General features: G+C 39.1%; 1 protein-coding gene across 2 annotated transcripts in view; it reads right to left on the bottom strand.

The window, feature by feature from the left end:
- The window catches only part of drp2 (dystrophin related protein 2), a 91,301-nt gene extending 74,272 nt beyond the window's left edge, over positions 1–17,029 (bottom strand). For both annotated transcript variants that reach the window (XM_085428071.1, XM_085428080.1), the window contains exons 1-2: positions 16,824–17,029; positions 11,791–11,965 (exon numbers count right to left, since the gene is read on the bottom strand). In XM_085428071.1, the coding sequence (XP_085284197.1) occupies positions 11,791–11,837 (47 nt within the window). In that variant the 5' untranslated portion in view covers positions 11,838–11,965; positions 16,824–17,029. The remainder of the gene's footprint in view (positions 1–11,790; positions 11,966–16,823) is intronic.
- Between the last annotated feature and the right edge of the window lie 421 nt (positions 17,030–17,450).

The raw sequence follows: 17,450 nt of genomic DNA on the forward strand, positions 1-17,450 counted from the left end.
GCTGAATAGGGGGTGAATAATATTAACGCTGTTAATTTTTGTTTTTTCTGGAAAAAAAATGTTATTCTATGAAAATACAATGTACAATTTGTGCTTTTTTTTTTAAAAAAAAACAACAACAATTTTTGCATGTTTACAAATTATTTGTTGAAAACCTCTGTCACGGCTGAGCAGCTGATATATTTGCAGTGTGGACCCAAAAAGCAGACAAGGGAGAGATGGCAGTGAAGTTTAAACAAAAAGGGAGCCATTTATTTGGCTGTAAAAACATGAAAACAAAAGAAAAGCAAGGCAAACAGGAGCAAGAACTAAAACCTAAACTGGAAATAACTATGAACAACTATGACAGGAGAAACATGAACACGAACCTGAGCAGGTGCATGCGAGAAACTATGACGAGAAAACATGAACATGGACCTGAACATGAACAGAATCACGAGAGACCTGACGTGACGTAGAGGGAGAAAAACAGACGAACCGACAATGAACAAAGGGAGACAGATGACTTGAATACACAGGAGGGTAATGAGGGAAGTGAGAACACCTGGGGAAAACAGCTGACACAAATGAACCTGAACGCCACAGGGGAAGTACAACTAAACACACTGAACATGGAACATCAGACTCTTCACAATAAAACAGGAACAAGAAAAGGGACGTAGACAAGACAACATGAGCTTGACAAATAGAACATGCAACATGCAGACATGAAATACACGGGGAGACTCAAAAGACACAAGGAGACATAGAAGAAACATAACTGGACCAAAACTCGACTAAACGTAAACTAAAATAATAACAGAAGAACTTCACATGATTTCAATTTAACAATCAAAAATACAAAATAAACTCAGAATGCTGGATCACAGACCCAGCCCGCTGACAATGTCTTGCTGTGTTAAAAAACCCTTTGGGAAAATTTGGATAAAAACCTATTCCATATAGAGACACACTAGTTGTAATTTTATGTAAACAAATAAGAACTAGTGTGTCTCCATATATTTTATGAACTATATAGAGACACACATGTGCACATATCCCAGTGTAATCCATAGACCAAAATCTTTGGAGCTGGATTACCATACTGGCATAGAGCCTATTTTGAGCACAAAAATAAGTTTCTCACACTGCAAAGCATTTGAAAATCACAACAGTAGGTAATTTAAAGTTGTGACTGTCAATATCAATAAATTATATGCTGTCATAAAAGTACACTGCTAACAGCATGTTCATGTTTACCAGCTTTTCCCAAGCTTCTCCCTCCTCTTTCCCTTTTTGATTTTGTGCTCTGTAGGGGTAGATCGTGTCATGCATGATGCATTCAGAGACTCCTCCTGTGGCGGAGGAGTTTTACTGATTCCTAGCCTAAAGGATTTCTTCCAAGAGCAATCTTACTGATATTTGTGGGGAACAGACGTGACGAATGACATGAGCAGAGCACCTACTGAAGCCATTTTCCACAATTGGAAATACTTTATGCATTTGAATATATAAAAAATATAACAGCCATGGGGAACACATTCCTGTAACAAATTCCTCACAGCGGCATGAGTTAATAGAGGAAACTGTGCATGCTTCGAGCTCTGAGCGACAAAACAAACATTAATAAAAAAAGAAAAGAAACCAAAAATACTGACGCTGTTCCTTAGTAGCAATTCTCAACTTGAGGAATATTTAGACATATAAAGCAATCTATTTGGTTACTTCAACAGAGAAGATAGTTTTCTCTACTTTCTTTTCCTTCTTTACCTTTAAGAACAGAAACTAAACCATCTTAATCAGTGACTCACTGCTATAATTATCTACATTCAGAATGTCCTATATGAATCATGCACATTTCCACATCATAATTATAATACAATATGTCAATATAGTCTCAGTGGGTTCTGCTAGATGCCTACAATATGTACAGTAGACAAAGATATGGTATTATAAATGTATCTTGCTATAATGCTTCGCATATTACAGAGAGCAATTTGACATTGCACTGGTATGTAAAGATGTGAATGAAAACCGGGCGGAATTTCAATGCAAATGCAAATGCACAGACATGGATATACAGACAAGGGTTGAGTGGGTACATATGAATACAAATAAGGTTGCTTTTTCCCCCCAGCAGATACCCAGGATGTATCATTAGCACAGCACAGAGTAGGGAAGGTGTAAAAGGTGTTAGGAGAAGCTGAGACACTTGAAAGAAATAAAAGATGACAAATAAGAAGCACGAGAGATCACTGCTGAAATGGTCATACAATCCCACTCCTCTTTAACACCTGAGTGTATATGTTCAGTGTCAAGACAAAAAGGAAAACCAGTGATATATTTTCCAGATTTATTCTGTGCATATTGGTGTGAGCCTGCAGAGCAGATGTTTTCCCCCAGAAACATTATTTCGTTTTACTGATTGTGGAAGTTAATGTGTTTATGTTCATTCATCCAGACATGGATCAGCATACTTATCACTATTTTATGCTTATGAGACTCTGCGGAATTTTTTTTTCTTCCTGTTTTTAATCTGTTAAATTTTAACAATAAGCCACATGGAGAGGTGCTGGGACTCCAGAGTGGATCCGTCCTTCGTTGGTTAGTTGCATTGCCTAAATATCACTACTTCCCCTTTCATTCAATATAGATAGCTTGTTGCGGAAGAGCAAGCAGAACAAGAAGCTGACAGAAGTGCGAAACTGTTAACATATTTTAGTAAAGTAGCAAATTATGGAACTTTCAATACTCAGAGATTTAAACAACTACATTATCTGCTTTAGAAACATTCTAAGAGTAGGACTGAAGAGGGGGTAGTCATCAGCCATTCATCACACTGCCTCGCTAAAGCACTGTGCAGTCAGTGTATTGCTGGTGTCTCTGCTGAATCAAACTAATAACGTTTGGGAAGCTGCAGAGCCATATCAGAAAAGCTGGTATGACATAGCCACTTAAATAAACACCTCCTTCAGCAAATAATAATAATCATTACAACCATTTTTATTAATATTGTCCTGCTGCAGGGACACTAGAAGAATTTGTGTTTGTGTTGTTACCTTTCGTAATGAGAAACTGTGTTTATTAATGTTTTGTTTGTTTTTCAGTGTTTTAGGAAGGTAGATAAAAAAGTAGGTCTTCTTTAAAAGTGCCCAATATGTGGAACATTACAACTGTCATAAAAACTCACTGGCTACTTCATTAGGTACACCTATTCAACTATTTGTATACAAATATCTTTAGCCAATCACATGGCAGGAACAATATATTTTGTGACGAAGACATGGTATCTGCTAAAGTTCAGCATCAGGATGGGAAAGAAAGGTTATATACGTGACTTTGGCATGGCATGGTTGTACACAGACTGGTTGGTATGAGTACTTCAGAAACTACTAATTTACCATCTCAAATTGGTTTCTTGAACATGACAGTGACTTCACTGTACTCAACTGGCCTCTACTAATTTCTATATTTCCATATTTCTAAAGAGTGTAGAAGATACCTGCTCTGTCACTTGCCTCTCTTTGCAGTTTCCAGACCTTTTAAATGAAGATAAAGAGTCAAAACTGGTATGAACTTTTAAAGCAAATACTTTTACTATTATACTTTTATACATCAAAGCAGTACGTTAGACAACTAAATTTTAAACTAAACAGCGCACTTGCAAGGATAGCTCATGGTTTCTAGTTGTTACAGTAAAGCAACACCTTTATTTTTTTTTTCCTGGTATTACTGAGTCCTAATTCATCACAGTACTCAATGCAGTCTAAGATGACAAAAGAAAGAAAAATTAGATCATACAGTGAAACTTACTCAACTAACAGCTTTTTATTTATCACTAAGCAAGGTAATGACAAACTAAATGAATGCATGCTGTATATTCATTTTTTTAATCCTTTAGAAGCTAAAATATGAGGTAATTAGTTGTTTTAAACAAATGATTGTGCACAACAACAAAGCTTAAACTAGATCCATAAGGAAGAAGAAAAGACACTACAGAGAGGTGATATGATTTAAAATACAAGCCACACTTGTTATGTTTTGGTGACACCTAGAATCAACTGCCTTTCTCATTGTTCTTACAGTGGACAAGATCAAGTATTTGGTAAGTTGAATGTTACAGAAAGAGTGACAGCACCCACAATAAGTGTGGTCAGTGACAGTAAAACGTGTATCCAACATTTAAAATGATTCTCATATGCATCTGCTCATGTTTAGTTATACTTGAATTTTTAAAGTAAATGTTTAAATGGACCGGTTCCTATATAGCACTTTTCTACTCTATTCAAGCATTCAAAGCGCTTTATACAACATTTCTCATTCATCCATTCATATACAACCATTTTTTCTATGCCTAAGTGCTTTCTATCTAACATTCACACTCCGATGAGCTCATTTGACAGCAGCTTGGGGTTCAGTATCTTACCCAAGGATACTTTGACATGCAGACTGCAGAAACCGGGGATTGAACCACCAACCTTCCAATTAGTAGATATCCACAGACACCCAAAAGATCATGCAGATGAAAACGCTCCCTTCACTGGTAAATTAAAATATAGTTCTGCAGTTGAGTGTCAAATATCTAGATTTCCACTGCTTACATGGGAAGTCCCCAAAAAAGCTTGCAGTCATTATATTACAGTGGATGGGATTTATCAGGTGATATGAATAACTGACAATACATTTGTTACAAGCAAACTTTGGGAAAGATGTGACCAAAACTTTACTGTTTTGTGGAATTTAAGAGTGAATAGACGTATGTCATATTATTGCTTTGACTACATCATAATTTATTTCTTCCCTCCTCTAAAAAGCCAAACTCTTATTTCTGATATTAATAATTTCTTCCATTTGCACTCCAGTAGGAAACAGTAACTACTTTATAAGAACCTAAATTCTTAGCTATATTTATAATTTGTATCCAACTGCTATAATTACAACAATTATTTATTTATTTTTTTTTGGTGTAATAGAAAAATCTTTAGCTCGCTGATCCACATTTGACCCCAAAGCAGCTCTTACTATGGGAGAATGAATGCAACCAGGGCTAATGTAAAAATAAATAAATACACATCCAAATCCCTCATTGTCTTCTAACTCCCAAAGACGGTGTTTCTCCCAATTTGTGGATTTGATTTGCTTCATATAAACCATTCAGCTTACCTCTGTACAGGGTGAGCACAAAGCCTCATTATTTTTACAGCTAGTCAAACACTGCAGCGGTCCAAAATGTCCAACATTGTCTCTAATCTGCACAAAACACTTCTGATTTGTTCTGCATCAAATGACTGGTGAGAAGATATAGTTCCGTGCTCTACTCACTCTTGCTTAATTTGAAGCTGTTTACAGCTTGGGATTAATGTTTGTACACACACACACACACACACCTACACACACACACACACACACACACTATGTGGTAACTTGCCATATTATTCATGGGGATCCCATTTCCCCAATGATTTGTTTTATCATTAAAGTGTATCAAAGTTTGTTTTTTCAGCCTTGCCACCAGATACGCTTTGAGCAGCATGATATGCGTGACATCAATGGGAGTCTCTCAAGGAAAGAGAGGGAAGGAGTGTGTTAGGACTCTTTAAATTATTATAGAATTGATTTAGTAATTGATTAAGACACGGAAAAGGCTTACAAATAGTAAAATTAAAACCCCTGAAATCTGGGCCACATTTACAGCAGTTAGCCTCGTGGCTTAAACCTCATCCATCAGTATTACAAGGACATAGTGAGTCTGAGCAAATATATACAAAGCACTTTAGAAGAATGCAGCCTTTTCTTGAAATAAACTCCTAGATCTCAATATGATTCTCAGGCAGCAGTAAAAACAAAATCCACTCCTTCGAGTGACTAAATGATTGATGGCTAAAATTCCCAAAAGAGTGCCACATACATCAGGCCCTGTCAATAGCAACTACAGAAGAATAGGTTTTCACCCAGCCTTGAACAATTTAATTATCATTAACATGTAATTGGAGCTAAATAAGCCCTGCGGGGATCATACTGTAGCTTTTCCTGTGGGTGATGTAGGAAAAGTGGGGCACAAATAACCAAAGGCGGACCGTCTCTAGAATTGCTAGTAAGCATAGGATGATGTGGAGGTGGAGGATAGTACAAGAAAAAATATAGCACCAGCAGAACAAGGTGAGATCTGCAAGAGGAAAATGTACAAAAATTCAAAGTAAATGGAAATAAAAGATATCTTGAATTAGGAGGACACTGGTAGACGTGATAGATGTGAATAGAGATAGAGGTGTTGTCATAATAACAAAGATGGAGACAAAAACAGACTCAGAGGTCTCCCTTTGCCCTCAGACAGACGCTGAGCGTAGGTGGTTGGCTCTCTGCAGTTATCTGAGCCATGCGGCAAATAAATTCATAGCATGCCACTGAGCTACCCACACGAACCCCTGTGGGCATTCCCTGCAGTGAATAACAGTGGGCATGTCCCTACGTGCCACAGCCTGAACCTTAACAATGCTTGTTATTGTTATCAATATGGTTAACACTAATCAACTAAACTATGGCAGAAAGTCTGTTTGGAGGAAGCAAAGTCATACCTGCAAGTGAACTGTGATGATTCAGCAACAGCCTATTTTTGTCTGACTACAACAGTATGCAAAAATAGGACGCGGTAGCTCCAGCCTCACTGGAAAAACGCCATGATTGAAACTGTCCTCCCACACTAAAATGACCAACTAGTTTGTTCACGAAAACAGGTGTTATTTAATTGTTATTACACTTTTCAGTTGAACTCAATAGAGAGGGCGTAGTAAAAGTAAAAACTCCCTCCTACCAGGAAGAAACAGTAACCAGGCTCAGGGAGGCGCAGTCATCTGCCACAACTAGAATGAGGTGAGGGCAGGAAAACAAGACAAAAGACACATTGTGGAAGAGAGCCAGAGACTAATAAGAACTTAAGATTTAATGCAGAGTGGTGTATAAACACAGAGAGTGAAAAAAGGTGAGTGAAGAAAGAACACTCAGTCCATTATGGGAAGCCTCCAGCAGCCTGTGTCTATTGCAGTGCAACTAAGGGAGGGTCCAGGGTCACCTGATCCGGCCCTAACTATATGCTGTATCAAAAAGGAACACTTTAAGCCTTTAATGTTAAAAGTAGAGAGGGTGTCTGTCTCCCAAATCCAAACTGGGAGCTGGTTCTACAGAAGGGGTTATGTGGTATAGTTAAGATGCTTCTAGAAGCCATGTTAAATAATTCTATTTAAACCAGTGACCTTTGCACAAACTCTAAGATTTTAGGTAAAATAAATCACACAAACATAAAATGGGCAGAAAATTTAAATGTTAAGCTTCCTTTGTTTTCCAAAACTGTTAAATCCATGAATCTTTTTCACTCTTTACAAAAATCTTGATAAGGGAAAAAGGCTGTTGTGCCACCTAATGACATTTAAATTGATAAATGCCACGGCTGAGGAGATTCTTAGTGCCATGTCACATTACACATTATTTTGTTCCTGTTCTGAAAGAATCATTAGAAATTGTCACTGTTCATGGCTAAGATTGTTAAGCCCGTTGTCTTTTCTCATAAGGTCAGCAGTTCAACATCCAATCCTGATTTAACCAGCAATTCAGTTTCTTTGACTCTCCAACTTCTCCAACCCTAATCCGATAATCGAGTGGATTTCAGGTCTAAATTTATCCAAACAATTAGTGAAAACATACGTGAACAGCAAGGGCTGTGAGATGAAACTCAAACCTAATCAAAAGTTGGGTGTTGTTTTGTTCCACCTCTATTTCAACAGCCTTTTAAGGTAAACTGTGTACACTCTATTAAATGGAAACACTCCACTCAATGGTAGGAACAAAAACTAATAAGACTGTTTACTTGGAGGACTTGTTGCCTTGGTCAGATTGCCAGCAATCTTGCAGTGGGGCAGATGAGTAAGACTAACAGGTTTTAAATAGACAAAAAGCAATCATTCAAAGTATACAGCTATTCTAGCAACCCATTTTATCGTCTGTAAATAGTCTGAATCAAACATGGATGTCTGAACCAGGTTTAATGGGACTGAATAGAACTGCACTCACTAACAGCTATAAACAGGATAGTGGCATAGAGTAAAAGCCAAAAGCCAGTCAGATTCATCCTCTGAGAACCCTGATAAAGTATAAGATATAAGGAGAGTCAGTCAATTACACACATGCCCATTATTACCATTTCTTTCAAAGTGCTGTAGAAGCACCATCACAAACAGACATAATAGCTTCAGAAACACACACGGATTAGTTGGATTAATTTTCACTTTGAAATGGATCGTTCAACTACAAAGACAGATGGAATGTGACAGCTGCACAAGCCTAGCATTTTTTCTCTCTCACAGTTTTAAAAGATGCTTCATTCAGCGATATCATGGCTCAATAAAGGCAAAATAAGCCCCCTTTTCTCGATTTTTCAAATTTATTAAAGGCATCCAGTCGAATGGACACAACTGAGAAATGAAAAAGGAATCAAAGATAATTCTCTGATTGTCCACTGAATAAATTACAAAAGAGCTAAAAGAACAACTGATCCCTTTATAAACCAGTCTGAGAAAAATAGCATAAATTCACTGAAACCTCCTACACTCTCATACTGTATTTTCTTATATAATAGTTACAGATGGCTGAATAGTCTCACCAATATGGTTGGAGTAATAAATGTCTCTTTTATATATGTATTCATAATCAGTTAGCAGTGATTATGATAGACACAGTGCAATACAATGCTGTGGTCCACTTGTTTGGGGCTATTATCTCAGTGCTGCATAAGACATTAAACCACAACTTGATATAAGCAATAAAAACAGCATGTCTACATATTTTGCCAAAGGCATCAAAGTGCTATTTTGTAGTCAATAGCACATGCTACACAGCTGGTGAGGGTGAGTGTGAGTGGAGTGGCTCATGGTGTAATGATTTTGCCAATTTTCTATGTAAGACGCCAAAAAAGTGATCAAACCCCTAACCTTCTGTTATCAGCACTGAGTCCAATTAGCTGAGCGACACTGTGTCATGCTGATAAATTCACAGTGCCACTGCCGTCTGTTAGAGAATGCATTTTGTTACACTGTTTACTCCTTATCTTAATTTGTTTAATTCTCTGAGCATACAGGGCAATCAGCAAATTTTGAAAAGCTGCTTTTCCCCGTCTACTCAGGAGTTTGGGGCATCGCTGTAAGGGTGTCTGTGTTGGTCAGGTGTTGACTTTGATCTAACAGAAATATCTCAAAATGTATTAAATGGTTTGACGAGAATGAACTGAAGTCATCTACTGTCAATCAAGTAGCTCTACCATCACTTCAAATACCTGGATAGCAATGCCATTTTCAATTTCTATAAGCAGCGAATTTACTTTCCTGTGTCACAAAGTTTAGGGACTCAAACACAGAAGAAAAGGTTAGTTAATGCACACAAATCCAAATATGAAAACCTAGAAGGAGCTGCAAAGGAAAGCAAAACAGAAAACTAGGAGCACCGGAGATGCACATAGGCAAGCAAAAAGGATGGACTGAAAAGAACACGAGGAGAGCAGCTGGACGAAACTGAACACAGAACTAAACAGGCAATGCTAATGCGAGTGAGGGAGACAATGGAGGGAAAACAGACAAAGAAAGAAAGACAAGGAAAAGAACATACCCGAAAGGAAAAGCAATAAAAAGAAGCAGTAACAACAAAGGCAAAGTGAAGCACAACAGATCCAGTGATTCACAAGAAATAACCTCCCTTCCAAGGAAAAGGTTGTAACCTCAAGCTGTTATCAACAAGTTGGCCAACGCAGATGCTGCGTGTGAAATATAAAAATAGAATAATATGTGTACTGGCAGTATCATCTTTAGAGACATCGGCATCTTAGAAATCATGGGTGAAAAAAAAGAGTTGTCTACCACCCTCAAAGTTTTAAAAAGACGTATTTTAATCAAAATCATAATCATTTCATAATCCTTACCACACAGTGAGTGGAAATGATTCAAGCTGAAACCTGATCTGTGATGAGATTCAAATCCCAGCATCCTGTTCAAAAGCCAGCTGTGTTTGTACAAACGCAGTCTCACGTAATACAGACTCTGTCGTTCCTTTTAACTGGAAATGCGCCTATATGGCATTTTAGGCATGTTTAAATGTATTTTCTCCAATGGAAGGAAGGAAAGGCCAGTATGCTTACTTTGGAAAACCTGTTAACCTTCCACCTGCTTACCTCAACTGCAAAGGCGCACATTTGTCACTGAGAGCACTTAGCTCAAAGCACTACAGTGCTTAATTACAACCTCACTGAGCTGTTAGCCAGACTTCAGAAAATAATACTGCAGTACAACAGGGAAAGTTTCAATTAGTTCAGTCTAGGTACAGTATACTATAAAGGATAATGCAGGAGACTTTAAACAAAAGAAGGAAGCTCTCGTGACTTTATTAGAACAAAGCCTCAACCACCTGTCAATCAGTGCCAGACAGGCCATTATAAAGCCAGTTGTCTGCTCTTGTCCAGCCGCTGGCACTGAACGCAGTCAGGCGTTTCATCTGGACAGCACTCACCCTCAAGGTTAGACAGCTCTTCGGCAAAGCTCTTCCTCATTCATTCATTCTTTCCCTCTTGCCACTCCCCTTTTCCTACATAGCATCTCTCTCGTGTGAAGATTTAATACCCGTTCTCTATCTCTCTCCTCCTCCCCGCATCGACGTCGTCCTGTATTCCTCTCTTCCTCTCTCAGCCTGATGAAGTCAGAGTGTTGCTCGGATATAAACAGCCACTGCAGGCCATCCATAGTGATCTCATTACACAGGACTGCAGGGGAAACTGTCGTACCCAATTTAACAACTATCCTTCCTTAACCTCCCCCTCCCCCTTCTTAGATACATCAGGGTCAAGTAAGCAATTAAGGGGCCAATTGTATAAACAGGATGCCAGTTGAATGGAAGATATAAAAATCATACAGCAAGCCCGGACAGCATTAACCTATATTATATGAATAATTAATAAGCTGACTGGAAAGAGACGTGAAATGTGTTATTGTGTGACAGCACATTATCAGACAATGCTTTTAATTACCTGAACACAGTGAATAGCAACATGAAGAATCATTAGGTGGAAAATGGGAAACAAGCAAAGAACAGTGTAAATGGATATCACATTAGCTCCGGTGCTACTGTGTGACGGGCTGCATGTGAACTTGTTGTTTTCCCCACAGGGATATAACCACAAAATGACAACAGCCATAAATAAGGGTGCGACTTTAAAACTCTGGGTTATTATTAATAGATGCTGCACAAACAAATTCTATGTATAGATGTTGTAAAGCCAAAAGCCACTCCAACATTACATTATTACTTCAGTGTGCATCTCTAAAGTGCTTATAAAGAGGACAGGAATAAGCTTTGCCTTTTTCGTTCTTTCCATCAGTGCTTCAATAGAAATAACTGGCTTTAGAAACATTAAGTTAAACTGAGTGAATCTCAGCATGCCAAGATGTGTTTGGACTGTGATGATGGTGAAACAGTTCCATAAAAAAAAAGCTGATTGGATGCAGCTTACAATCATCTGCGCCTTGAAAAAAGCATGTTTATATCTTTTGAGAAAAACTAGCAGATACAGAAGGGCAATCAGCAATTTTGTTACCATAGAGCTGAGAATGTCAACTGCGAGCAATCAAGACGGGTTCATTTCACCCAAAAAGTCTGCAGTCAGCCTCTGTTCCCAGGTACATACGGCATGCTTCTTTGAGACAATCATCCATACAGATGGTTCCAGGCTTTTCCAAATGGCTTTGACCTCTGTGAAAACCAGCGTGAGTGCTAACTTACCGGATATTGTGCGATTTGCGTTTGATCTCATTCCAGCAGAGGTTCATTTCTCCTGTTTGATTCGGGCCACCCCCTCTCAGTCTCCTACACTCAGTGCCCTCCTCCTGCCCCTCACCGTCCACTGTGGACTGGCATGGCACACAGTGGCATCCCGGCCACGAAGGCCGCCCCGCAGCTAAAAACACACACACAGCAGGACACACACAGGTGAGTATTACAGTTTGGACAAATTTGAATTGATTGCTAATAGATGGTGTTCTGCTCTTATATTTAAAACCATTGAGGTAAAAAAAAAAAACCCCAAAAAAACTAAACCCTAAACTTTTGTTGTGACATAACACTAGTTGAGAAAGAAACAAAAGATAAAAGATTCGGTGCTACAGTGATGGCTTTCCAATGCGTTAAATTCTTTCTTCACAATATTAAACTGATATGTTTTGGAGTCTGACAAGCCTGGATCTGTTTCACAAACATGAAAGCCATATATACAGACACAGCAACCTATAAAAACATGTTTTTAAAGCTATAAACCCAATTCCCAACCATTTTTTGACGGTCTTAAAAAATAAAATCTATCGGAATAAAATCACAGAGTTTTGTCACTTCTAAGACAAGACACATTAATTCTTAAGATGAAAGTGAATAATGAATCCAAGACAAAAAATGTCGACTGTTGAGAGCAGATTTGTCAAACTATCTGCCAAGCAGCAATTGCATGCTATTCAATCACGACCACATAAAGTCTAGAACTTATAGGGCGCATCATCGTTAAAAGCAGTAAGGACTATGTACCCATTAATAAACAATATCCCAAAATGCGAAGCACGACACACACAAAAGCATGGTCAACAAATCGGGGCCATATGCAATAACCCTGTCCGGTCTGTGAGACAGAAAACCTGATTCATGAGACACCAGCAATTTTATCCCATTATTCCAATCCATTAAACTCAGGAAACAAACGTAGACAAAAAGCCTCTTTTTCACAGACTTTTAGAGTGAGGGGGTATTCAAGGCTAGATATGAAGAGGTGCAATCCTCTTGATGGAGCTAGGGGGAAAAATATCAAGGAGTTAGTCCACACACACAAGCACACACGGCCTATCATACGGACAAATACACACACACACAGAGTAATAAGTGGCATTCGGAGCAGGACAAGCTTTTCCAGGTTCGCAGGTCATGATAAATCTCACGTTCGGTCACTGGGCTGTCTGAGGCTTCCTGTCTCTTGTGTTCTTTTCACAACCTTTACCTTTGCAGCAGCTGGGCATCTGAGCTTACACCCTCAGCCTTTATAACACACACAGAAATACACGCTCACACACCATGACCGGCAGCGTCCCCTGTGTTGGTCAGAAGGCTCTTATCAGATTGTTTTGAAACTGGTTGATCATATCTCTCCCACAGAAGAACCCAACCTTTAACACTCACTGGAGCAGTCAGCCATCCATCTAAAGCAGCAAAGGGACAAAATACTGCACTCAGTACTCACACAAATATGCACCTATCAAAATAAGTCTTAAACCACTAAAGGTTCAATGGTCGACTCAAATAGATTAAGCTATCACCATGTCTACTTTTGAAACTAGCTGGGACTGTAAAGACTGTAAAAACAACACATAAAAGACTTCAGACGACACAGGTGATTCTTGGTCTGCATGCTGGCCTGCCAGGTCCAATCTTTGGTCTTGTATTCATTTATTTATATTGAGCTTTAGTTCTTGTGTTTGACATATTAAAAAAAAAAGATCATTTATTGTTATTTTTAATAACTGAATCATTTGTTTTTTTGTTTTTACTGTTGGCTTGTTTCATTTTCCCTTTTGGGGGGATTTTGTCAAAGTTTGTAAGACAAGACATTTGAAACTGATAATGGAGTTGGTAATTCCATTATTTTCTGATATTTTATGGATGATTCATGAAATTTCAAAGGTTATTCATCTCACTTTATAGGAAAAAAGTCAATGCATGCTTTTATTCTAAATATAAGTGTACAAAGTAGAGACAAAGTAATCAAGAAATTAAGCTCAGAACCTCCCGTGATGTTGATGATAAAAATTGGTCTATTCGAAAGCTTGGAAAGAAGGATTGCTGTGTCAATACAAAGTTTTTCTGGGTGATCACCTTTATCCTGTGATGAGACATCTCTATCCTGATGGGAATGGTCTCTTTGAGCATCCCCAGGTCTCAAGTGGTCTCTGAATGGTCTGATGAGTGTGAAAATGGTGTGAATCATATGCTAAGGCCTTCACAGTCACCAACTCTCAACACAGCAGAACACCTGTGACAAATGCTCTCTTACACTACCATCAAAACATCAAATTAGGGAATTTATTTTGAAAGAATGGTGTTTCATCCCTCTACTACATTACAGAGACTCAGAGAATCAATAAATCTGTCCCATGTCATATATTCACTGCACGATGACCCTTTTCTAAAGATTATTCTGCAGAGATGCAAGTGAGAACACAAAAGTCCAATCCAGTCGTCTCTAACATTAACCTGCCAGCTCCAGAGTACGAGGTCGATGTAATGTTTGATTGCATCGGTGTCAGAAAAACCAAGGTTATAGTCTTGGTGAATTCCCAGCTTGTGAGTGGCTGTCTCCTGTCTCCTGCCTCCTGCACACTTTAGCCAGGCTACTCCCTCGCCCAAACCTTTCTATGTGAGAAAGGATAACCTCAGACAGTGTTGTGAAATTATTCTCCTGCTCTTTTGTGTGAAAGCAGGTTATGTTTAAACAGCTTATATTAAATAGTTGTCCTCATTCAAGGACAACTGTTTAAGATTTATAATCGTTATTAATATTCAAAAGAATTAAGATATTTAAAAAGAAAAAAACTATTTGTTAGTCCTTATCGTTGCTTCCTTTCGAGTGTCTACCCATTCCTCTCTGCTGCAGCGGCTGCAGTCTAAGCAGAGATACCCAGACCTCTTTCTCCCCGGCCACTTCTGGGGGGACACTGGGGTGTTCCCAAACTAGCCCATAGAAGTAATCTCTCCTTTAGTACTGGGTCTGCTCTGGGGCCTCCTTCTAGGTAGACATACACAAAACACCTCACCAGGAGGCGCCCAGAAGGCCTAGCTAAATGCCTAATCTACCTCAGCTAGGCTCGAGGGAAAACACCTGGTGACTGGAGCTTGGCACATGGGGCCCGGCCAGGCGCAATTTGAAAGAGAAACATGGGGCTCCATGTGCCCTTAGGACCAGTGCCTTGTGGTTTAGGTGGCGGTCAGCGGTGGAGTTGCATCCCGGGTTGCAGAGCATTTCTCTTTCAAGCTTAATTGAGCCCAGTATGAACCAGGAAGGAACTTTTGCTGCACTTTCAACATTTCAGTGAATGACTCCCCGGTAAGACGGAAGAATAGACTTGCTTTCAGCCCACTCATCTCCTTTCTTTATCCTTACACTCCTCTGCCTGCATATTTATTCTCCTTTCTATCCTCTGCAGATATACTCTTCTCTCTACCTTTCCAGTCTGTTCGGCAGGCCATCCAACTTCAGATTGGCTGTAGGTTTTTTTTCCTATTTCATATGAATCATAATAACCATCTCATCCTCACTACAGTCTCCTGTTATCTCTCCACTTCCTTCCCTTCCTTTTCTTTCCTCAGACAGCTCCCGTTAGTGTAGGTGAAACTTGTGTGAATCAGCACTACCCGGCACATCTCTCCCACTCCCTCCTGGCTCAGTGTCTCTTTCCCTTTGCTGGTAATCAGGGGTCACGTGTGACTTTGCATATAGTGTTTGCACTGAAAAGACCCCACTAGGATCTCCAGCGCACCTTTTAAAAATAAGAACACATAATAAAGCCTTTCTATTCTACAGACAGATTTGATTCACTTCACTTCACCATTTGTGAATAAAAATGAATGCAAATGAGTAAACAGAAGACACACGTTGCAGAAGAGAAACATGGTTGTTTGTTTGCCTTGGAAAGCTGAATTGTCAAAATGTGAAATGGAGTTGAACAATGACGGCCATCAACCACGCCACTGCAGACATCAAGGGAATACCCCAAGGGTGAAAGATAGCTCTGAGAGAGGTTTGGTTCAGGAGTGAGGCACAAACTGAGTGACAGACGGGGACCTCAGTTCTCTCTTCTGCAGCCTTTTCTCATGCAGCTGCCAGGATCATATAAAGACACAAGGTCATGCATCATTGCACCTGGAATATTCTATTTACAAAATGTATTACATATTATTTTTAAGCAAGTTTATCGTTTTTTTTCTGCAGCAAATTAAATTATAAATGACAACAAAAGATAAGTGATGTCTACATAACTCATTTAATGCAAATATCTATGTTATTTCAGTCTCATAGGCACACATTTGCATTAGGCAGGCATGTATCAGCCCACAGTGCAAGACATTAGGTGGTTCTGTCTCTCGCTTTAAACTTCAAAAACATGAGTCAAGCTTTAAACATGCATTATTTATGGCCTTGATTGGATGTGGCGTTGCTCAGTCAAGCATATGTACTGCATGTTTTCCTAAGATGCTGAAAAACCAGCTGAGATTTCACTGACATGCCACAAAGTGACACAAACAATATTCGTCTTGCTGCTATGGCTACAACACTCATCTCTCTCTTTTTTCGTTTCATGACCGTTTCCAACAGCAATCACATCTCAACACTTTAAAAACATGCCCCAATTATGTTAACAGTACAGACAGCATATCTGCCTTTTGTTCTTTTCTCTGACCACTCAAGCCGAGCCAACCTGTAATAACATTTTCCAGACAATATGTGAATGCAAAATCAAAGGAGCTGAAGATGATAAAAGATAGCACACAAAGCTTTGCTGGATTTCACAAAGCAAAGGAGAAAAGACAGTTCAACTGTGCAGATAAAGCTTGAGAGGATCAAAGCCACTGTGCTGCTACACCAAGTCTACATGTTGATATTAATCTGAAGGAATCAAGACTTAGTTCAGATATGCCAGAGAAGCAATAAGATAACAAGGATTTACTTTCATTACTGGAGCTTTGCCAATTAATACAGTTCTTTAACAATGTGCAGCGCCTACCTGAATAATATGACTTCCTGCGTGGTTCTAAATGAAGGCTCAGATTCACGTTGTTAAACCCGCCACCACGGGTAACCGAGCATTGACATTATTTACCCAGTCTGTTGGTTGGCATGGCAGAGAGTGCAGAGATAAGTTTGGGATGCAGATGAAAGAAAGATCCAGGAAGAGAACTGGAGGTAGGAAAACAAGGAGAGAGGCACAGGCATGGGGAGAGATGTGTGAACTAATAAGCAGAAACTTTGGTCCTGGTCAAAGACGTCTCTGTCCTTGCACATTCCTTCTTACACCTACATAGCCCCCACTGCTCACCACCAACAGGAAGAAAAGGCCATCTGCCTGATGTCCTTCGACCCACACACACTCTGATCACTGCACAAAAACATGCACTAGTAGTTAGGGGAACAGTTTGTAGTCAGAGAAAAATTTAAATAAAATTCCAACAGCCGAGACTTGCATTTCTTAGTTTGTAATAAAGATCAAGGGTCAAAGGAACTAAAACAGGGACTTTTGTGGCACAACGAAAAGGAAAAATACAAGAAGAAATATTAGCACATACAGAGAATGAAGATGAAGAGCAAGTAAAGGTAAATATTTCATAAAACTTTTTCATAAATTTTTAATTCT

The sequence above is a fragment of the Rhamphochromis longiceps genome, linkage group LG2 (genome assembly GCF_057381845.1).
Source record: "Rhamphochromis longiceps isolate RC_006_pf linkage group LG2, R_longiceps_female_GT1.1, whole genome shotgun sequence".
NCBI classification, from domain to species: Eukaryota; Metazoa; Chordata; class Actinopteri; order Cichliformes; family Cichlidae; genus Rhamphochromis; species Rhamphochromis longiceps.